The 25610-nt window shown below is 29.6% G+C and overlaps 1 protein-coding gene across 1 annotated transcript in view; it reads right to left on the reverse strand.

Moving 5' to 3' along the window:
* LOC136984251 (brefeldin A-inhibited guanine nucleotide-exchange protein 3) overlaps positions 1 to 25610 on the reverse strand; it is a 76756-nt gene that overhangs the window by 6927 nt on the left and 44219 nt on the right. Inside the window, 10 exon segments of the mRNA XM_067281160.1 lie at positions 1497 to 1725; positions 15697 to 15820; positions 15909 to 16076; positions 16648 to 16834; positions 17265 to 17382; positions 17516 to 17687; positions 18948 to 19215; positions 20359 to 20538; positions 20660 to 20912; positions 20984 to 21145. Of these exon segments, the coding sequence (XP_067137261.1) occupies positions 1497 to 1725; positions 15697 to 15820; positions 15909 to 16076; positions 16648 to 16834; positions 17265 to 17382; positions 17516 to 17687; positions 18948 to 19215; positions 20359 to 20538; positions 20660 to 20912; positions 20984 to 21145 (1861 nt within the window).

The following is a 25610-nucleotide window of genomic DNA, read 5'->3' on the forward strand; positions in this document are numbered from 1 at the left end:
ATCTTATTCATTGTAATTCAACCAATAATTAAAGACTCAACAAGAAAGAAACTTCATATATATACAATGATGTGGAAATAAAAATCACGAAAAGGTGGAAAATTTGACATTTTTTTGCTTATCATATCTCGGAAAATCATTATTTTTCACGAAATTTCTTCGTAATAAAACCAAAACTAGATATGACTTATAGAGGCTATTTTGTGTTACTGGAGATGTCTACTTCTCAGATATTCTACTCTATAAAGCGACAAAAACTTATATTCTTGTAAAAATCTTATAAGTACTGTTTTAATATAATTAATTGATGTCAATTAGTGGCTTACACCATTCCAGAATCGTATATAGTGAAATTCAAAGTAAAAAAAAAATATGATTAATTATAACGAAAATTTCTTTTAAAATCGCTTTTATTGCATAACTTTTATGTAAAACGATTTAATTTGAAAATCAATGTAACGAAATTACCACCTTTAACATACTAAAAATCAAGAGGAAAACCATAAAAAAAATATATATATGTAAAATGAATAAAATTTCGCCACTTATCAATAGAAATTTTAATTTATATCACTTTCGTATGATATTTTTACACCAAATACCGAATTTTGTTGGCCAATCCGTATCCGGAGCCTGATCCAAATGGCTCTGCTGGCCCTTCTTCTATCCCACCTGATTGATTATCTTCATAGCTTTCTATCGCAGAAAAACTTTAAGAAATATTACCCGCTCCCATTTACGGTTTTTCTGTATAAAATCTGTCTTATTTTAAGATGTAAAAATTGTTATTCCCTATTTTTTAATGTTATAATTGGCTCATGAATCCTAATTATCATTTGAATTTAATTGATAATTATTTTTTGTGTGGAAATTTATCGATTTCACAGGAAATAATAATAAAAGTCTTTATAATTAGCAACTGAGCAGCGAAATTAACGTTTAAATTAACACATCCGCATATTAATTTAAAGAAATCTTAACATTAAGTATAAAATTTCGTCACTCGTCTAACTTGTAAGTTACTCGCGTGATTATTTTTGTTGGATGATAATTTAAAACTTTAAATTGTTTCATTCGATTAATTTTCTGGGCATAATAAACAATAAAAACATACAATTTTTATGTCTATAATTTGATACTGTCCCTTTATATATTGTAAATACGACCATTTTCGATATCATGATAACTAGGTGTGAACGTTCTGCGTGCTTCTTTTAGTTTTTACTCTTCTTCTTGGGCCTTTAAAGCGTATAATGGGGCCTGGCTTTATCATCAAATTTTTCCTAAAAATTAATTTATACAAGTGTGAGAGAGACTTAAATTCGAAGCTGTACTATGCTTATAATCCCTGCGTTTGATAATGTGTGTTATCACATAAATTAGGAGGACATTAAATTAGACATTAAATGTTGCATATCCGTTCACGATGCTTTCATCGTGAAGGGATGTGCAGCATTTAATGTTTAAGTATGTAGAGTAAAAAATTTGCATGATACCTGCTGTGCCAATTCCTGAAGCCTCTCGTATTCTTGCAGGGTGCAATCTCTTCTAACTGCCACTTTGACTTGGCCAATGTCACCGTAGAAATTCTCCGAATCTGTATGAAAACACACCATTAACTGGCGTACGGCGTGTAAACTCACCGAAAATGCTCGTTGTAGACAGACGCAAGCAGTCCTCCATAATTCTTTCGTAAATGTTGGCCCACAACTAATGATAATGTGCCTAGAAGCAATAAAAAATTATATATATTATTAGGCCAATAACTTCAATTATAATTAGCAAATCATATAACAGTTACTTTTAATAATTATTGATAAAAAGCTAAAATTTCTCCGTAAAGTCGAAGAAATAAATTATACGGCCTACTAGACATTAAAATATTAAAATAATTATAAATGTATTTTATATAGGAAGAATTAACCAGGCAAAAATTCACTTTTATAGCTTCCAGTTCATAAAACTCGCTGCATTAACTAAATTCGTAAAAAATACATTAAAATACTTAAAAGGACATTAAAAAAAAGAATCCAAACTTCGAAACTTAAATTTTAAAATGAAATTTTATAATTATTTATTTACATTATCTATGAAAGAATGATAAAAGATACAACTGGTGTGAAATGCCACAAAGGAAAAAAAAGGAGAAGAAACATGGCAGAGGTCCTAGGATGGGGGAGACAATTGGAGACAATCAAAGTGATGAACACCACATTGTGATAACAACTTCTTGAGATAAGTATTTAATGACTTGACAAAAACGTCAAGTCTACTATCCCATTACCATCCTGTCACATTAATAATTCACCACTACCACAGAATTGGATGGTTACTTTGCCCATGCAAATGCCAAAGATAAGTGAAGAAGATAGAAAAATTGGACTTTTAAATGAAGCACGCTGGACTTAACTTAAAAAAACAAAAAAAGGCGAGTCAATTCGAGATAAAAAGTCAAAAATCATTATTTAATCTTAATATTTAAATGTTGCTAAAACATTAGATTATTTGCATATTCTTTAAATGTTTTTCTGTACTCATTTTTTTTATATATTAATTAAACTTTTTTTTCTTCTTTTCGTTTTTCCCCTTCCGATTTAATTTCTCCCTCAAACGTCACAATGATTTATGTGATGTTAGATTATTGACAAGATTGCAACCAATGAAGATAGCGTTAACGTTAACTTAAAGAATTAAATGTGAAATATATATACAGTCAAACCTGTTTTTATGCGCTCTTTTTATGTGCGATTTTTATTTGTGCGATTTTTTTAATGCGAATTTTTAATTTGTGCGGTATAGTTGGCGACTAGTCTCGTGCGATTCGTCATGTCTCACGTTGACTTATTATAGCTAAATAAACTTATTATAGCATAAATGCACTTATTATAGTAATATTATTGCATGAATATGCGAAAAATGAAATAATTTACTTTTTAAGTCAACAAAACACCACCTGGACAAAAATATGTAAAACAGACGATAGACCAGACGATGCAGTCAAGTGCTGACGTCTGTTGTCAATAAATTCTATTTCGTACGGTTTTGAGTTATTTTCTATGTGAGACTTTTTTTATGCGGTCCCTGTTGACCGCATAAAAAAATTATTTTTTTAATTGTGTTGCGAAAACTATTATTTACAGCCATTCGTAAAGTTTCGTGAGATTTTTTTTAATGCGTTTTTTTTAATGCGGTCCCTATCCCCCGCATAAAAACAGGTTTGACTGTATTTATTACTTACAATACTATAAATTTATAAATCTTAAAAAACTGTTTCTTATATCACGCACTAAAAAACGCATACAAAAGACAAATAAAACGTTAATTTTACAATTTCTACTAAACTATTCAATTTTTTATCATATATTTGTATATATAAAATGAAGACTTCAAACTCGAACTTCCATAGTTTTAGTGAATAAAATGTGCTGGAGAATACTCCAAGGGCTTGAAAGGGCCACTGCTGCACCATTTCTTGGTCATCTTTGAACTTTTTTCTTTGTGGGTATGGCAAGGATCGTGCGTGTGGCACTAACAGGGTGAATCCTAACGTGCTGGCTACAGTACGACACGTAACTACAGTACTTTCCATGTCAGGAGCATGTAGAAGTGCACTTATCCAGAATCTAGTAGACGATGATGATGTTCTCCACAATTGAAGTACAGTACGTCATCATTAAATGATATCATCGTATAATTAATTAAGGAGTTTTTTTGTTACATCGAAACTTGTAAAACTGAAATCTACTTAATAATAAAATTACAATTTAAAAATCTAATTAATCTATTGAAATGATTCGATTTTAATGAATAATTAAGAAAGAAACAAATAGTTTACATGCAATTCAAATATAAAAGCATTAAATAAACCAGGGGTTCTCACAATCTTTCCTCGCATTGACCCTACCGTACAGAAATCTTTTTTTAATCGACTCCCTTAAAATTATGTTATTTTTCCAAGATTTTGCGTAATATATCGAGTAACTAGTTAACGATTTCCACGCGGTTGTCATTTCAATTTAAAAATTATCCCCGAAAATCTCGAAAAAGTATAATCATCAATGACCCCCAAATGACCCCTCGAGTTCCATCTACCCTATTCAAAATGCGTACGAAATTTCTACGTTAAATGCACGCTACAGTTAATTTTTTAATTGACAATTGCACGACTCAATCGAAATTCGAACCGTGAGCCAACCAATTATCGTTCAGAAAGCTGTCATTGCTTAATTAAAATTGACGTTAACTTAAATTTATCCGAAAACAAATTTACTTATTCTGGAATCTGACTTACATTTTCTGAGAAATCACTTTACCTTTTCTGTAATGGAATTTACTCTTCCTGAAATTGAAAAAAACAGGTGCAGTGATGCAACTTCTGAGATAACCAGGAAGTTGTAAAGCTGTGCACATGAGCATTAGAAGCGTGACTAAATGAGTAAGTGTATATAATATATAAACGGCAGTAGATACATTCGATAGTAACAGTATAAAAACAGAAATGGATCTTAATCTATTACACCTAACAGATCTCAAAATATCTCTCTTCCATCAGCTCTAAGCCGCTATCATCATCATCATCAAACAACATCCTATGAATAACTAGGTTAGATAGATAAGTTAGGCCAGACGGACGACAGTGGGAATTTATAGTTAATTGGGCTGCAATTTTTTTTTCCAAATTGCAGCCCAATTAACTCTTGATGTGTCGATCAAAATATTATACCACGCCTCACGAAAACCGTGAAAATCTATACTTAAATATATTAAATTCATATAACATGTATACACTAACATGAATTCAATAAAGCAGATAACTCTGATTTCCATTTACAATGAATGTTTGGTAATGATTCTATACATCAGGAAAGTTCACGAACGCACGAACCTCCCTGCAAAATTTCAGAAATTTCCGACAAAAGGCACAAGGATTATTAAGCTTCAAAGTGAATGAACAAAATTGTTTCCCCCACACATACATACAGAAAACCTCCGATTTCTTTTTGGCATTTATGGATGTTTCGAGGTCCCGAGTCCAAAAATGTAAAAATCTTCGGTGTCATTTTTTGGCCGATGGCCACACTTTCCTTCTGTTATATACTGGGTACAGTAAAATTGTTCTTAAAGCCTTCGATGTTTTGGGACTTTGGATTACAAATTCTTCTGATATTAGGCGCGATATTAGAAAGTTGAATTCCCTCTTGGGGTACCGTTCTGTTAAATTTGCCCACAAATCATTTAATGGCAGCTGGTTGTTAAATCAGCGTCGCTAATTAAATCAATTCGATTTTCATAATCACACTGTAAATAGATTCCGAACACGGGAATTGGCCCGCCTGGATTTCGGAAAATATTGCAAAAGTTTTCGTCATTACGTAATGAAATTGCGTTACGTGCAATACCTATTTCACTGCAGAAAATTTTAAATAATCTGGATTGAAGTAGTGAAGATTTCACATGGTTCATATTTTACTGCTTCATCCAATAATATAGTTTTTCAATATGCGTGAATTTTTTCTTGCTACCGCTTATCTATGCAAATCACAATGGTTTTCGGTCAATCTTGTGTATTATTATTATGGTAAAATATATCTTCTCCGGTAGATTTTTCTTGTAATATTCGCAAATGAGTAAATCGTCTTCAGCAATTTTATCAAATATGTAACGAACAAACACAAGCAATACAGGAACCGTGCGACATCTCAAGACTCAACCCTTCGAAATGCGTATTCACTGCAAATTCTATGTGGATGAATTAACTTAAGACACTCCAAAACGAACTTTTGGTCAAGTAGGAACAGTCTCCAATCGATCAAACAATTAATCGATTAAATATTTATAAATAACTAGCAAAGAATACCCGAGAACTCGGGAAGGAGGTCGAGTCGTCCTCGATGTAGGGTTTTTATTTATTTATTTATTTATTTAACTCTTTCCGCCTTAAGAGGGCCTCTTTTTTGCAGGCCCATTATGGGATTGGCCAAGCTCACAATGGGGCGGCCGGGTGGTGAGGGACGGGGCCCAACATATCCGGACGGACCACCCCCCAAAAATTCCTGGGGATTATTTGACCGGTCCGGATTCAATCCCGGGTCCCCCAGAGCGGTAGGCTGCCACCTTGACCGCTCGGCCGTCCAAAACCTCGTTATAGGGTAGCGTATGTCTTCCGCAGGGTGGCAGAGGATAACTAAGCAAAATTTGGAGAAAATCAAAGGGTTTGGCAATTTGTCGAGGAGCGAAATCGGAAGAAAAAGTGAGGGTCTGAGCTTTAAGTAGCGTATATTTTTTGGAGGATTAGAGAGACTAACTATGCGGAAATTGGTCCAGATCGGTCAAAGAGTTTGGGAGTTTGTAGGGAAGATGAAATCGGTAGGAAGGAGTGAAGGGTCGGAGTTTTAAGGTAGCTTACGTGCAATTAATTTCGGAAAGTAAACTTCCCAACGGTCCCTCGACACGGATATAAATTATTTCGTGACAACTGCGACTTTTTTAAGGCATTTTATCGTCGATAAGGGTCACTGGAACATGCGTACACCCGAAAAGTAACCGAAAGTACTCAATTTATCAGATAGATATCTGATAATGTAAGTCATTCTTATTTTTAAATAATGGTACATTAGGATTAAAACACCGAACAGAAAAAAGGCCCACCAGTGGCCAATCGGTTCCGTTCCCTGAACACTGAGAGTTCGGTCGTGCCAGGACGGGCTGACCACTGGAGTTTTCCGGATTTCTCCACGTCTGTAACGCCTGAATAGGGGCCAGTTTCCCTTAAAAAGACCTCCCGGAAGGCATCCCCCTAGGCAGATCGCCCAAGTGTTGCGTTGCCATAACTTAACAAATCGAACAGATAAAAATACTACAGACTTACGTACAAAAATCGGTCGATTCCCAGTTTACCTCAAGCAAAAATACAGACAAACATTTTGGCTTTATACATTAGTACAGGCAGATTAGGAGAAAAAACAATACTGTAATCAAATGCAAATAAACAATCGCAAAATACCAATCACAGAACTCCTAAAATTTCGGGTTAAAAATTCTAAATTAGAAATTTCTTATTTATTAAAAATCCTATCTTTATCGAGATTAGTTTGGAAGAATAATCTTTATAGAAATCTAATTAATTTAAACATGAAACAAATTTTAAAAGATAAAAATGGCGTCTATAGGTTTATAAATAATGTATTTATTTAATCATTTAGACTTTTTAAAAAAAATTGAAAGTAATTAAACTGCTTTTTAAATAAGAAATATAAATAAATATATCAACAGTAGCCATTTTCTTTATTTAAACGCTTATCCAGCAGCTGTGTTAATATTATACTTAATTATTTCCTTTTAAGATATTAACTATAAATTCCTCAGTCGAAAAATGGACGCGCCGCCGGGCGGGGATTTGTCGCATTTTTGGACCCGGGGATCTTAAAACGTCGAGAAATGTAAAATAAAATTCGAGTTTTTTTTTTTTCCTGTAGTATGTATGTGTGTTTGAAGAGCACGATTTTGTTCGCCCACTTTAAAGCTTAATAACGCATATTCTTTTTGTCAAAAATTTCTGAAATTCTGCAGGGAGGTTTGTGTATTGGGGGAATGTTTACAGAAATTTTCAGAAAATCGGACCACTGGTTCGGAAGATATGACCCCACCACCTTAATATCTCCAGAATCAATCTGAAGACTTATAAAGATAATGGTAGCAATTATTAGGGATGAAAACAAAGAAGGTCGGGAAAGTCTAGCAACATCGTTGCCAGTTTATTTATTTAAATAATATAACAGTATTAATACTACTAAAATAACCATCTCCAAAATTTGATTCTTAAAGAATTAAGTTTAAGAAGAATATATACCCTCAGCTGTATTTGTTGATTTAGTGTGTAATCTAATTGATAAATTAAGGTAAGCTAATTTCACTAATCTATATATACGAGAATGTTTGGATGTTTGTTCGCTATACACTCCTAGGTTATTCGACCAATTGCTACAAAACTCGGCAGTTACGTTCAAATACTTCTAACTTAGATAATGTCGTACATTCCACCTCCAAAATGTCGACTTGATTTCTATAAATCAATTAATTTCCACCTACATTCGATTTTCTGCGACGCACTATATCATTACTGAGAGAGGTAGCATATAGCACTTGCCTGCGTGGAATGGAAAGTGTTTAAGTCTGTGAATAGCCTGTATTTAATTTTCCATATCTAACGACTCGGGTTTTTTCACTTCTGAACGATACTTTCTTAATTTTAATCAACACCCTCCAGTAGCCGAGTGGCTAAAACCACCGTACACTAGTAGTTAGTGGTGGGTTCGGGCACGGCCAACGGGGAGTTTTCCGGGTTTTCTTCACGTTAGTAAGGTTAAAAACTTCAATCACGTGCGGGGCCATCCCCACCTGTCTAACACGGATCACTTTTCAAATATTAATAGTAGACCGAATAGAATCGTCACTGTCTCTCGTTTTGACGTCATTCGTCTGTGAAAGAAGAGACGAGAGATAAGTGACCAGAATACGGCTCCAGTATTAATGAGTAGTTGTCGTCCAAAAATTCTTTATTCCTCTACTGTACACAATTTAAAGAATTTTTAAAATGTGTTTGGTCACTCGGTGTGATAAACACTTATGTAAGATAACATTTATAAATATAAACCAAATACTATAATATAATAAAGGGTTAGAAGTATAAATAATCTAATAATCTTAATCTTTGCTGCTGTTATTTTTTGCCCGAGAAACACGAGGCTCATCTGCTAGTCCTTTTATATATGGAGAGATACAGACAATACTACTGACATCACTTCATATTCCATAGAAAAAAAATTATATATATATATATACTATAGAATTGACTATATCTTAGACTAAAATACTGTTATTCAGGAAAAGAAAATTCAAAGCTCCATCTATATTTAAAGTTTAAATATCTTTCTAACTCTCCAGTTAATTTTTAGCTATAATTGAAAGAAAAACATCGAATTATTGATGTATTCAAAATAAAATTTAAATACAGGAAAGATACTGTTTTAAGTAAATTACAGCAATGCTAAATAAAATACAGGATTGGAAATTTATTAATGGAAAAAAATGTTTTCGGAGAGTTCCATCGTCGGAACGACAGACGTTTGCTTGAGCATTTAAACAAAATCTAAATAATTTATGTGGTGTTACTCCTATACTTTATACAGAGTTCCTGCAATTTTCTTTGATTCTCCATGGAGTCAGCAGACTTGGAAACTTAAAACTGGCTGCTAATAAAGAGAATGAATCCAGGTTATTGAATAAACATGAAAAAGTCTACCTATTTAGCAAACTCAAAAGGAGTTCCTTTACATTTTTTAGTTCCTGTTTTTAAATTTAATAAAGAATTTCAGCAAAAGAAAATTAAATTAAGTTTATTATCATAAATTTCCTTCGAGAAATGATGATACAGAAATTAAGACAATGCCAAAACGATGCCTTAAATGGAGTACAGATTATTCATATTAATAGTTAATAAGCAAAATACAATTAAGAAAAAAAATTTTTTCTTAACTTTTTTGAGGATTTAAATCATCCTTCTTAGAAGGAAAGATGAAAAATTTAATTAATATTTGTTAATATTAATATGTGTGTTACCCATTCTTTAATTGCAATTACTAATGAGATTCATTAAAATTAATTTAATTAATTTGTAATGACTAATGTATGCTGATTAGTCTGAACATCAATTAACGACAATGCTCATTATCAACATAGAAATCATATTGCAGTGTGGAATTGATTCTAATTACCTAAATAAGATTCTTCCCATTTGAATGAGTAGCATTTCACTAGATGACATTAAAAAAATTTGAAAATGAGAGTCATTATAATGACAATGGACATAATGATAGCCATTACATTATCAAATTCCATGTAATTAATGCAATTATGAAGCATTAAGGTATCAATTATAACTAAAAATTCACATGGTTTATACTTTAGTTTACATATACATTAATTTTCTGATGTCTTTGACTAATTTCATGATTTTGTTGATAGATATGTATCATATGTTTATCAATAAGTAATATATTTGGAACTTATGCCATATTTAAATTCCAATATAAACATTAATATTGGCAGGGATAGTAACATTTTTTCTTTTAAGTAATAAAAATTATATGAATAATGATACAATTAATACACAAAAAAAGATTAATATACACTAGATATATTTATTTATTAATGAACATTAATGATATTTTAAGACCTTGGGGCAAGAACATGCTAACTGATTCTTTCAAGTTTCTGGAAAAATCATCCTAAAATTTCAAATTTGCTCTGTATTTTAAAACAAATCACAGGTGATTAATGATATTAGAGGTTAACAGACCAATCTATGAAAAGTCTGGAAGTTACATCTGCTCTATGTTTGTAGAAATTCAAGAATGTTCAACAATGAAAACTGAGTTAACATGTTCTTGCCCCCAAAGTCATTACTTGTTATCAATATAGAAATCATACAGGAAATCCTCGTTAATTTGAACTCGGATAGTTTGAAATTCCATTAGTTTGTAACCATACTTTTGTCCTGGCTGGGGATGTAGAGATTTACATGTTAAGGAATTTGGTTAGTTCAAAATAAGGCCACTTTGAAATTCAAAGTGGAAATTCTGTCCAAACTGTGATATGCATACATTAACTCACTCATTTAGATTGAAGTGCCTCCATGCTATAAGAGAACAATAGACCAAGGTCAACTCTAATCTGGTCAATATGATTTTGCTTTTACAGTAACACATTTTTGGGTGTCACCTTACGTATGGACTACCCCTTTTTTTTCTCTTATAAAATATGGCTGGGCTTCAAGATTGCAAGATCGAGCTACAAGTAACAGATTGAGATATATGTAGGGTTCTAGGCTACTATATTTGGATGACTTAATACTTTTTGGGCCACTTAAAATATAAGGAAATAAAATAAAATGAGGATTTCTTGTATAGTTAAAGAAATCAAAAAAGGAATAAACTATAATTAAATACCTAAAATCTTCCATCTCAACACTAAGTTAGTTTCCTTTTGTTAGAGTTTGTTTCGATTATTATAAATGTATCATTTATTAATGTCTTATTTTGAGTTTATCTTAAAAATAATCTACCTTTATATCAATATTATCAATTTACATATACAGGTAACCCCCGTAAAACACGGCACTTCTATAGCACAGATTCACTCTGACACGGTTCGAGAATTGGGTAAAACCCTTGCACAACATGAAATGTAATAAATTTTTACATACTTAAGTACTAATAGTTCACGAAAATTATTATTTTCATGAACTATTAGTACTTAAGTATGTAAATTTTCTTTTCCACCTTCTGTCGATACACGTGGTCCTTCTCGAAACTTGTTTCAATGTTGCCAGATCTCGACACTTCTGCTTTTGATGTTGCCAGATGTTTTTCCCTTATTCCATACTTGCTTTATTCTTCATAAGTGCTTAGCACCATATAAGGAAATTTATAAAGATCTTTTAACTAAAAGCTAGCAATCTAAAATTACATACTTTTTGCAAAAGGTAAAGCATGGATCTGAAGATAATGCAGAAAAATAAGGAGGATAAAAATAACTTGCCAAAAAGAAAATGCCCTAAGTTAATAGTGCTTAGTGATGACGAAGAAAACATTGTTTAATTTATATTAATATGTATCAGTTAAGAAAATTTTAATAAAGATATTTATCTTAATTATGAAAATATAATAGCATGTTTTTTAATTTTTAGAACCTAACCCCCCTTTTCGTATACTAGTTCTTTGTTTCATATAACACAGCAAATTTTTGGAATGTAATTCCCATGTTATACGGGGGTTACCTGTATATATAATTTACTTTTTAACTACTATAGTAGTTAAAAATTAAATTATAAATTTTTACTCAAATATAATATTTGTTATAAATGTGAAGTAATTTTACTTATGCTAAGCCAATATCTGTTATCTCTGATAGTTTTTTTCCCTGAAAAAAGATTAGTTTTTATGTAAATTTATACAAAAACTACTTTCTAATTTCCCAGCTCAGTTATATATAATAGAGGGAAAGTATAGAAATTGATAAAAAAAAAATAACCCCAAGATTTTTACATTTTTGAACCTTGAAATGTTGAGAAATGCAAAAAAGTTTGGGTTTTTTTTGTATGTATGGATGTTTGTGTGGAGGGGCATAATCTTGTTCACCCACTTTGAAGTTTAATAACACTCATGCTTTTAGTCAAAAATTTCTGAAATTCTGCAGGGAGGTTTGTGTATTGGGCATTTATGCAATTAAATTTTGGTGGTTAAAGGTTGAGGGAGTGGAGAGGGAGAGAGGGGAATTGTGTGTTGTATCTTGAGTAGGGTTGGACCTAATGAAGATTTTACTGGTTATTAACATTTATAAAACTCTAAAACTAAATTTTTATAAAATTCATTCCTAACCTCAAAATTAATAACCATTTTATATAATAATTATATGAAATGATTTTTTAATAAAATATCATAACAGATGGCAACACACAGTTTTAAATGTTGCTGGGAAAGTTAAGTAATATGTTGCTAGATTTTTTTTTCATTCCGTAACAGTATTGAGAAAGAATTTTAACCTGGGTATTTTTTTTATATTATAAATTGCTTTATATATTGCAAATATTTAATTTAATAAATAATCATAAATATTAAAAATAATATTGACTGAGAAAATCATAAAAGCAGATAAAACTATTTACAAAAATTAATTTCTGGGATTTTTAAATTGTCATTTTATTTATGTGGACTACTGAATTACTCTTATATAATGTCATAAATGACATTATATAAGAGTAATTCAGTAGTCCACATAAATAAAAACATTATACTGATAGAGTGCATTAAATAATTCTATTCTAATTAATTCACATTTTTTTTTATTTAATTTTGTCTGGTAGAAAATTAAAAAATATTACCATGATAATACAAACCAATTACAGAAAAGAAAACTGCCAATCGCATCAACGCACAAAGTAAAACTGAAGTTAAGTTAATTTTAATTAACTGATTGACATGATTTAATGTGTATATATTATTAGGTTATTAACTCTCAATAAAATAGCATCATTATCTAAATAATCCATTAAAATAACAGATTTAGTTCAAAAAATATTTTAAAATTACTTAGATAGAAAAAAATTTGTTTTAAAATATTGACTTATAACAACTGAAGTGGTATAAAATAATAACTTATTTTTTTACAAATATATTAAAACTCTTACAGACTTAACTGATTTATGTTATCTTGCTTAAGATAACAGCTGTGACAAGTGTATAAGCACATTAAATATTTTGAGTAAATGATATGTGAAGTATATAAGCTGCTTTATTAAATTTCAATAGTTCACTTACTTTTGTAAAAAAAATTTTTCCAGTTTTCTCATTGAGTAAATGATTTGAATTATCAGATTTTTTAAAATTTAGTTTCAGTGTTTATATTTTTATAAATTTATATAATTGTCAACATTAAAATTGATTCATATTATAAAAGAAGAAAAGTAAAACCATCATTAACAAAACTTAATAAATGAAAAGCCAGTGTTCAATGTTATTTCAATGACAACTTTACTTCTCTTCACAATCCAGATATTATTTAAACTTGTGTTTAAAATTACTCTAAAATTAAATATTACTTTACTGACACAAAAAGAATGTGTAATTACTTGTAATGTGTAAACTTAAAATTGTATTTAATGTATATAGTAAGACCCCACTTAACGCTGCCTCAATTAACGCTGATTCGATATAACACGATCTGCACGAAGCCTAAAAAACACTCAAAATTTACACTGATTCAAATTATCGCGGCATTTCATTAATTCGTATATAATACAATTATTCCCGAACACAAACCAATCAGCAAAAGGTGGCAATTCATCGTAGTGCCACACTTCCCTTAAAGCTGTTTGTTTGTTGCAATTTTGGAAAAAAAATATAACATCATGGATGGTATAAGCAATATCGACTTCCCTTGGCAAGATTTAACTGGTAACTGCACGAATGAAGTGTGGAAGAAGTTATGGCTGAAGGTATCCAAGAATTCTCAACGAGAACAGCCTATCGCTGTATCATTAGGTTGACCAAATTGTCAACCTAATCAATACAGAAGGACTAGGAGATGTAGACGAACAGGATATTGAGGAGTTGCTGCAGGTTTCTGGTGAGAGCCTTACCAACGACAACCTTCAAGAACTGGCAGAACAAGGAATTCAAGTAGGACTGGAAAACAGAGATTTTGAAAACGAAAAACCCAAAAGCAACAAATGAAACTACACGACTTTATTACAAAAAACAAGAATTTCAGAAGAGACAGGACCTTCATCACAAAAATGAACTTTACATTTCTGTGCACATATGTTTGTGTTATTTAACATATATTATTATGCAAATTAATATAAAACTAACTTAAAATTAAAGTAAAATTTGTTTATTTTTGGTCGTGTGTTCCTTTTTCCCTATTTATTCTATGTTAAAATGACCTCATTTAATGCTGTTTCATTTAGCTCTTTGTCATCTAGGAACGCATCTCCCTTGTTAACCGGAGTCTTACTGTACTTAGAATGTGTAAACTAATTTTATATTATAAAATTTTTATTCAAATTTAATTTTTCTAATTACATCTTTCTTAAAAATATTGTAAGTGAACATATGATTTGTGTATTTCAGAAATTGTATTTATTGAATTTTCAATGTTAGTTTATTGTATTTTGAATGAGAATAATGTTGAAAGACTAAAAATATAAAAATTTTTCAACATTTTATAATTTAAATTTTCAAATAATTAAATAGAAGTGTCATTCAGAAAGTAAAAAAAAAAAAAAAAAACATGGCTATGACAAAAAATTTATTCAGTAAAAGATTTTTACTTATTCTTTTATATTGTTACCACCAAGCAGCATTTATCATAGCATGCCAATAATTTTTTAATTTATTTGTCACAGGCATTAACCACCAGTTTTAGCCAGTTAGTGACAACTTCTCTCACCTCCTCATTGTTTCAAAACGACTGCAATCCAAAAATCTCTCATTTTAGGAAACAAGTGAAAAATCACTGCGGGTTGGATCAGAATTGTATGTTGGAGTGCTTAAAAACTTCCTAGCCAAATTTTTTTGCTTCAGTTAATGAGTCACAAGAGAGGAGTGTCTAGAACACTCTTTGTCACAAACATCCTTGGTTAAACATTAAGCATTGTTTTCTAACAATTGCTTCATTTATGACATTATCACACACTTTTCTATGAATTTCTATATGGCAAACTTTTATGCATTCAAAAACAAAATTAAACTTTGAACTTTGCACTTTTGAATTTCTGATTCATTTCAACAAAATAAAACTATGAACATGAATAACTTAAAACTTGGTGTGCATTGAGTCAACACAAAAGAATTTGACGTTAAATGATGATGGTAAGCCATCTGGGCAATTGTTGTGTGTAAATGTTCTTTACTTTCTGAATGACCTTCATATTTATATAACTTATCTAAACTATATATGCAATTTTTTTTTACATAAAGCATTTTATAGTTTTCAATTTTGTATTCATATGTTTTTCCTAAAAATTATAGTAATTAATGATAATAATCTTATAAAAGTTATCTTAATAATATTAATATAGTAAAATAACTGTTTTTAGGATTTATTTAAAATAATCATGAAATTTTTTAATTTTACCTAATACAAGCACAGCCTAAACGTGAAATTGTTTCTATTGGTTGTGAAATGCATTCTGTCAGAACTAACAACAATTGATACAGCATTAAATTTATTCCTTTTGTTTTTGATATGTCTTCATTTTCTGAAATTAGAATTATTATAGATTCAAAATTCTTTTATATACTGTAATTTATTAAATCATTACATATAACTTATTAATTTTATAATACCTGCCAATAAAGTCACATAATCAACTACTAGATCTGTTGACAATCCACAGCATTGTTTAAAATTAGCAAAATTATCCCATCCTTGGCAAATACGAGAAGTTCGACGCAGCCATCCTTGAATCATTGGCAACAAAAGATGGTTTACACAATAAATTCCAAATTGTGGACCTGACAATATTTAAATACATATATTATTATTTCATACACTGTATTTTAATACATTTATAATATATCTAATTATATTCATAAGAACAAAATAATATCTGAAATCTTTTTATTAAATATAATGATTCTGAATCAATGTGAAAAATTATTATTATTATTATTATAAGCTTTAGTTTTATTATTATAAAATAATAAAACTAAAGCTTATCAAAAATACCTAAAAACGGTTTTAAAAGTATTACTTGATAATTCTATACAGTATTTTAAAAATCTAGAATCTATAATTATAAAATGTTTTGAAAATTCTCAAGTAATTCAACCTTATTATAAGTTCATTTGGTTTTTCAATTAAAAGATTTTCTTAATTTTATTAAAATTTCAATTAAAACTCGCACATACATAATTTTATATTTCATAAACACTGATCTAAAATATCATATAAAATCTTTATATATTATCTAGTCTGTAGAATATTGATTTCAGATGCTAGATTATTTATGTAATTAAAATTTATAAAATTTGATTAAAATGTACTTAGATATATATCTAAAACAAAATTTTTACTAATAGAAACCTGGAACTTCTTTTAAATTATGAAGCATAGAAAATAACATTTCCATAGTGTGTGGTTGATATTTTTTAGGACAGGTTGCCACAGCACCAGCCAAACCTTCTAGAAGAAGAAACCAAACCCTTAATATGCCTGTTGGATGATCCAGTTCATTTAGCATCACTTCATTCAAAATATCTGGAAGACCAATCTGAATAACAATTTGAAAAATTTTAATTAATTATTAATAAAACTGAGTTTTGTTTCACAGATATTTATTAATTTTTAAAATTAAACAAATAAGATTTAGTTACTATATGAAAAATAAATAACATATATAACACACTTTATTCAAAAAATTTCTCTTGTTCACAGAAAATATTAATGTTAACAACTTAAAACATATGAGATATTAAACATTTAAAATTTTATAACAATAGTAGTAATTAATATTTAATAATAAATTATTTATTAAAAAAAAATATTTATTTCAAATAAAATTATAAAATGTTGTTTAAAAAGTAAAAATAGTGCGTGAAAGAAATTTTTCACTATTACAGTTCTTAAATATAATTTTAAACTGATTATTTATTGCACTAACAAATGTCAAAAATTTTTATTAAAAAAATTATTTTACTTACATTATTACAGTTATCATCAATATCTGATTCTGTGTTGTTATCTTCTTCTTTAAAATATATTATTTCTTTATTAGGTATAACAGGATCAACACACTGAGGTTCTTTATTAAGTTGTATTCTAGAAAGTACAATAATAATAATAATAATATAAATTATTTGTTTTTAATTGTAACTAATATTTATTATATATTCTAAGATATGCTCATAATTTACGTAAACATTTCAAATAAATTTATTTTTAATATCAATACCTATTTGCTGAATTAAATACAGGGCAAGCAGGCATTTTGAAAGTAGATGCAAGAATTGCAGAACAACGTTCCAGGTATTTTAATGCAGCAAGACATAAATCGAGAGGAATAACGCTGTTATCGATGTTTTCGACAATAGTCATTTCCTCGTTATTATTATCTTCTAACTCAGCTAAAAGAAAAAAATGTATATTTTCATTAATCATAAATAATTATTTTTAAAAGTTATTTTAAATACTATAATTTGTCACTTCAATAAAAACGACTTTATATTCAATTAAAATTTTTTGTATAATAGAAGAAATATTCTAAAAAATAAAATGGCATCTTCATATCTTGTCATTTCTCTTACATATTCAGAATACAATGAAGTTGACATCTGTTGTGTTCTAAAAGTATAGAAAAAGAACAAGATATGAAGATTCTATTTTATTTTATTTTTTATTTTTTATTTTTTATTTTTTAGTGTTTCTTTCATTATAAGAACTTTTGTGTACTTGTCCTGGATTTTTTTATAAGTTTTATATTCCTTGAAGCATCATTTCACTTTGTAAGCTTTTTCTCAAACTAATATAAAATGCGATAATCAACTAACTATACTCTTCAGTTGCTTTAATTTTTCAAAAAATAAATGAGATATTTATTGTTTATGTCATAAGTTTATTCCCTTTTTATTGCTAATAAAACAAGCAGACAGTACACATAAATTAAAGTTACAAAGTCATAAGCTATAAAATAATTAATTATTTGAGTTTTAAAAACAAACTTTAAATTTTTTTTTAAATGGTCAATTCTGAAAATGAATATTTAAAGAAAGAAAATGAACATTTTTAATAGTAACAGCTACTGAGCTATTTATTTGCTATTAAAATGTTCATAGTGTAATTTACAATTATTTTATGCAAAATTGCATTGATTTGAAAAAAATGCAATCATCATGTCACAAACCAATGATCTTGCAAATATGATTAAGGCATGCTCCTATCAAACCGAGCAGTCTTTGAAGATAGGTTCTGCAAAGCTTACTTGTAAATCACTCAAAAATTTTTAACTTCAATCTTCTTGAAAACATCAAGAAGCATGCTTTGTCCCTTTGCTCAATGTCATGACCTTCCCTTGTAAAAACATTCAAATGGTGTAACCTTAATTTGGAGTGTCCTGATGACAAAACTACTATTTCAAAACTGGTGTGTATAGAAATAAATTTAAAATCTTGAAAGTTATTCATATTGCATTTTTCTTTATCTTAAAATTCATATGTTCACTTATTAAGTCTTCAAATTCTCAAAATTTAAGTTCCTCAAGTATAGGCCATCATATACGTTTAAATATAATTAATATAATTAATATAAACCACGTAAATAAAATTTTTCACGACCATAAGTATTTTCTAGTATAATAACTTTACATAATATAATAAACTCCTAAATACCTGGACCTCTGACATGTTTTAACAAACATAATAAACAATCTACTGCAGCATATGCAAACACAAGAACATTATTAGTTCTCAGAAAAGCTTCAAACACATCAAGTACAACTCTGAGATGTCTTGCTTGTTCTTTTTCTACTTCTATTGTCGGTGTACAAGTCACTCCTCCTGGTATACGGACAGCTCTCAAAGCACCAAATAAAGGTCTCCATCCAGAATGAATTTCAGTTGTACAACCTTCTACAAATTCACAAATGGAACTAATAATCTAAAAACAGATAATAAAACCTATTATTTTGTTTACCTTTAAATAATTTAACTTAAAATAATTTTTAAAATACATATAAGAAAAACTATTGATATTTATTTGATTCTTTGTATTTTTATAATTATTAACAATAATGTTTTTCCAGATATAGCAGAGAAACAACCATCTTTCTATTTAATCTATCGTAAATCCTGGTTTGTGTCACTCATCTTTTCATAATAATTTTTAAATATTTATATATGTATATAAACTTAATAATGGATTATTATGTCAATTCAAGTTTTTATGTTTTCTTAACTATCCACATTATTTATAATGTTTAAAATAGAAAAAAATTGCTGAAAATTGATTTGAATAATCAACACTAATTTATGATTTAAATATTTATTTTCTTTGAAATTAAGCCAAAAACGAGTCAAGAAAAAATAATTTCAATAATAAATATAAAAAAACTGAAAAATAAATAATAAAAGGATTTCTAATTAGTACAAGAATGAGATATGAAATAATGGAATAGCACTAAGAGATTTTCATATTAAAATACTTGTTATAATAATTTTAATTATTCAAATATATATTTTATATCAACTATCAAAACTGTTATATTTATTATTTAAATTTACATTTTTAGGGTCATTTTATTTCTTTTAAGACAGATATTTAAAAAAAATATTTTAAATGCAAATAATAAAACTAATTCTAATAAAAGTATAAAATAAAGACACAGTTGCTCTGTTCAAATTAAATAAATCGTACTATTTGTTACATAATAAAAACTCCCCAAGAATATTCATAAATCCTTGGAAGAGCATGAATTACACAAATATAAATGCTACAGTAGTACACAAATATAAATTGTAATATTTAATATATTTTAGAAAGTCAAAAGATACATGATATAAATTGGCCATTAGATGTAGGTTATTGGGGTGCATATTAGGTAAGATATCCAACTATCCTCAACAAACAATTTTTTTAAAAATTTGATCATATTTTTAAAGTAATTTTGAATTCAATTAATAAATTCAATATATTAAATAGAACATTTCTTTATACATTAAAACTCATGCCTGTTGGTGGAAATTTAATTAAATTTTCTATTCATCAATCTATTTTATATTAAAAATAATTTTGAATATATACCTGTTCTTGTACATCAATATCACATAATTCCAAACACAAAAGATTTTCAAATGGTTTGAAGAGAGCTTCATTAAAATGAAAATATGGCAATTCTGTATGAGTAGATAGTAAAACACTGACAATATCATGAATAGTTGTTACAGCTTTCTTAGAAATTACTCTATCTTGATGACAAGCTGCCTAAAAATTTGAAAAGATAATTTTCAGAAACAAAAATTCAAAAATATAATTTTTATTTTTAGAAAAGAATTAAAATTATCATAATAATAGCTATACATTATTAAAATTATATATTTTCTACCTCGACAAAATGAGGGGCAGTTACACTCCAAGCTTTCATGATATGAATTAATGGTCGACCTCCTCGAGCACAACGCAGCATCACGTCTCCCAAACGATATAATAAGAGAGCATTTCCGTGATTTCCAGAAAAATAGGAATTTGTTTTATAACAACATTTAGAAAATAGTTGATTTTGGCTGGCGGCACATAATTCAATTAAAAATTCTATTAAGGCAGAAAGATTTAATTTGTTTGCTGCATCTTCAAATAACCTGAAATGTTATCGAGACTGACTTTAATTTGTTGTATTTGTAGAAACATTTTAAATCATTTTATTTTTTACCTATCCACTAGCTGAGAGAGACCTTCAATTACTTCATGAAGATGAATTCCTTTTATTATATCACAATTAGTTTTAGATGGACTTCCTTGCATTAATAATTCACCAATGTTGACAGTAGGAGGTAATGGTGTTCCTGGCATGGAAGCAGGTTCTACACAATCACTAAAAAAATAATTTCATATATTAATGTGTATGTCAAAGAAATATTAAAATAATATTGAGTACTATGTTAATCAACTATATCAGGGATGGCAAACCTTTTTGAGTCCGCATGCCACATTGTAAGCATACTTAGATTTAAAGATGTTAATGCGTGCCAATGTCTTAGACTTCGAATAATGATATTTAAAGAAATTAAACGAATATGCTTTAATTCGAATAAATGTAAAAAATCTGATTGAAAAAAAAGATGATCAGGTGATAAACAGAAAGGATGATTGAAAAAGACAGAAATCATATGATACATTACGTGCCAGATGATTTCTCTTACGTGCCACTTTGAGCACGAGTGCCATAGGTTCGCCATCCCTGAACTATATTAATGAAATCAACTATAAATTTTTATTTCACAATAAATTTTAAAAAGATGCATGGATAAAAGTAAACAGATTGAAAGATACTAGAGAAACTACACAACTTTGTTGTATTGCAATAGAACTGACACAAAGTATTGAGTTTTTGTAATTAAAATTTTTAAATTAATATTAATACATATAACTTCTTCTAATTGGAATGTCTTCTAACCTGAAGAAAGCCTGTAAATTGAGTCAAGAAAGTCTGTTACAGTATAAAGAAGTGCTGGAAACGTATGAAAAGGTGTGTTTTTTATATACATATAAATTATCTTTGGCTCTATCTAACCTGAGCTCTGACACATTTGAATGAATATATTTGGGTATTGTGAGATGTGAAAAATTCATTTTCCTGTTTGGGCTGTGGGAAATAACAAAACAATGGTTTAACCTACAAAAGCAATGTACACCAAATTCCACAATATATCAGCCCCAAAACTCTGCATGACAATACTCAGCCCAACACAAGTGCTAGAACCACTAGTACGCAAACTTCTACACAAACACAAAGAAAGCTAATGCGAACATAAGCTTAATACATAAAATCTTATACCAGGTATTAATACTATCTTAAAAACTAGTCTACGTAATATTATAAATCTAACAAAAACAAAAAAAGCTTTTCTTCTGAAGAGACTGATGTATTCCAGGTGCAAATGAAAGTCAGTTACTATTGTCCAGTTTTTCTGTGCTCAATCTCAAAACTACTTCTCGCCAAATCTCACGCTGTAGACTTTGAAGGTCTACTTAATGACTCCTTTCTTCAATTAGAAAATTCTTGGGAATTCCATAATCCTGCATCTGCAGGCATATAGAAACTACCAGTAATTCAATTATCCAAAACTATGGTTTAATATATGTTTATTTTGGTTGATTACATACATAACTATATGCATTTCGGGCCAACTTACATTTTATGGCCTCTCATCAGTAATTTGTATTGAATCAACGTCTTCTTAAAAATGAAAAGATGCAAACATGACATGGTACATATTTCTCAGATACATACAGCAAATGATATGGACAGATACAGCAAAAATGAAAGTACACTTACTTCCTATACATCTGCAGAAACAAGATTACAGAATTTCCAAAAATTTTCTAATTGAAATATAGCCCAACAAGGAAATATCCTTCCTTTGGCTTTGCAATCCACATCCGAAGTGTTCCATCTTTCCATCCAAAATGGTAATTCTCCCCATAGATTAATTATATCTAGAGGGTTCACTCCCTATTCACCTAATGATAATTTCAGTCATGACGTTTTCCCTAAATCAACAAATCAGCATCTTTCTGCCAAGGGTGGAGTTCCTGTGCACTGTCATCATAACATTTGACGTCTTTTACATGTAATTTCTAACAAATCATGTGACTGTATGATTATTATTAATTCTTAACAGTTTGATTTAATTACTTTTGATAAATAGTGTAGCTTTAAAAAATGAATTGAGGAATTTTGTAAACATATTTTATCACATTGTGATAGCAAACTTTATAAATTTATATATTTTTTAAAATCTTCAAAATTTGGTATAGAATATATAATAAATCAATTATTTTGTGTATTACAAATAAAAATTTTTAAAAATAATCAGTTTTCTGCATGTATTAATTCCTTAGAATGTTCATAAAAAATTAATTTTTATTTAAAATATGAAATAAAATGTCATGGTAAATTATGATCAGTTATAATGAGTTGTAACTCATTATAACTGATCATGGAGCAGGTCAGGAGGCATACAGGTGCCATATGGTGTCTTGCGGCATCTCGGTCCACAGTTGCCACAAGAAGTCCTCTAGTCTGGCCAAACTCCTAGGCTGTCCAACTTGTCCCAGGTGATCCCAAAAGTGTTTGATTGGTGATAAATCAGGGAACTAGGCAGGCAGAAAAGTGTGGCAACGTGGCAGAGAGAGTCCTGTGACACACTACTGTGTGGTTGAGCATTGTTCTGTTGGAAAATGGCTCGAGAGCCCTGCCACGAGAGGCAACATAAGTGGTTGTAGGATGTCACTAACATCCTGCTGGACTATTCATGGTCCCTTGGATCACTACTAGAGGTGACTAGTTATATGTGATGGCACCTCAGACCACTATCCCACACCAGCTGTGGTAGTGTGCTGCTCAAAGCATAGGCAATATTAAGGTGTTCATCACAGGGACTCCAGATACGGACACAGCAATTGTCAGTGCCCCAAACTGAAATTGGATTCATCATTGTAGATGATCTGGTTCCATTCCATTGTGGTCGCCCGTCGGGAACAACACCAATCCAAATGGAAGCAACAGTAAGTGGCTGTCAATGGCAACACATGTAATGGCCACCGCAATAACAGATGTTCCTCACTGAGGCATCTTGAAATGGTACAGACAGACACAAGGTCCTGTAATGATGGCATCAACCATGTCCCGATGGCGGACAATGATTCAGTTGGCTGGCTGTGTGCATGCTTGTCAGTGGACGAGTGGTCCTCTCAGACTAGTGGTATGCTGAGGGAATCCGGAGCCTGGGTGTCATGTGTGCAAGCTCTTTCTTGTCCACTAGTCCCAACACCTCACAGTGTTGTCAGAACAGCCTAGAAGATGGGCTATTTGGCAAGGTGACTATCTGGTTTCTCTCAATCTGATGATTCTTCTTCTCTCAAACTTGGTTAGTTGTTCATATGGTCTTCAATTGTGATGTAAAGGCATCTCTAGTCATATAGCATCCCTCTACAATGGATAAACTACAGATAGGATGCCTTTACATGCTTTTTTATAGGTCAAGGGAGATGCACTTTAATGTCCTCTGCTGGCATTATGCAATGAGATTAATGCATCATGCTATAACTCTAATCAGTTCCATGCCTGCTTGAGACTTATTTGCATACCAAGTTTTGCAGTGATACAAGATCTTCTTGGTGAGCTAATTTTTGTGGCAATAAGTGTACTTATAGATATAGGTATCCCTCGTACAACACAGCACTTCTACAACACTTTTGTTCTAACACAGTTAGAAAATTGGAGATATCCCCCATACAACATGGTCTTGCTCTAACACACTTCAAGAATTTAGGAAATCCTCCATATAAAATTTCACAACTTTTAAGTGCAAATTCCATTATCTGATATTTTTTATTTAAGTAAGCATTCATGTTATATCTTAAATTTGCTCAGGGATTTTAGAATATTGAAATTTTGAATTTGTTTTGTGCCTTTCTTCAGGTTTACTTTAATGAAAACTGATATCGCAATTTTTTCTTCCTTGTTCTAGCTTTCCTATCGACCAGATGTCATCGTTGATGCTTTCAGACTTTAGCCTTTAAGATTTTCACTGTGTTTTGTTTTTATACATTAATCTTCATATATATATAGTAAAGTTTATTTAAATATTTTTAGGTAAGTGTTATTAAATTTTTTTAAACGCACGTATGTAATCATTCATAAAAGTGATGAACAAAATTTGGTGGTATCTCAGTATTTGAACAATTTGGTATTCAGATTCAAATTCTGGAAAAAATCACTCAGTACTCGACTGAACAAACACAACCTGCTAGAACATATTTTCGATTAATAACATATTTTAATTTTGTCATTCATAAAAATTAAAGGCAAATAAAGATGTTACCAATATTTCTGATCAAGATCAACAAAAAAGCTCAGAAGACCACAATACTTTGTAAAAAGAAAATGCTCTGATTTAACTAAAATTAATGTTAATGTGTAATAGCACTTTTAATTGTGATTGTTAGCTATTTATTGGTTGGAAATAAATTATTGATTGCTTTAATAAACACATTTCTCTTAGTAATGAAAAAGAATAGTATACTTCTGTTGACTTTTGGAACTTAATCCCATGTTTTGCATTAGTCATTTGATTCATATAACATGGATTCATATAACTCAGCACTTTTTTGAACATAACTACTGTGTTATCCAAGGGATACCTGTAATTGATTCATAATTAATGATTAATTATAGATAATTGATAATGGCTAATTGGTCATTAGTTCTATATAATGATGAACACAACATATTAATTACGTTATTATAATAATTTTTAAATTTAACAACTTTA

This window comes from Centruroides vittatus, unplaced genomic scaffold, assembly GCF_030686945.1.
Source record: "Centruroides vittatus isolate TY-2023 unplaced genomic scaffold, ASM3068694v2 contig_911, whole genome shotgun sequence".
Lineage (NCBI taxonomy): Eukaryota > Metazoa > Arthropoda > Arachnida > Scorpiones > Buthidae > Centruroides > Centruroides vittatus.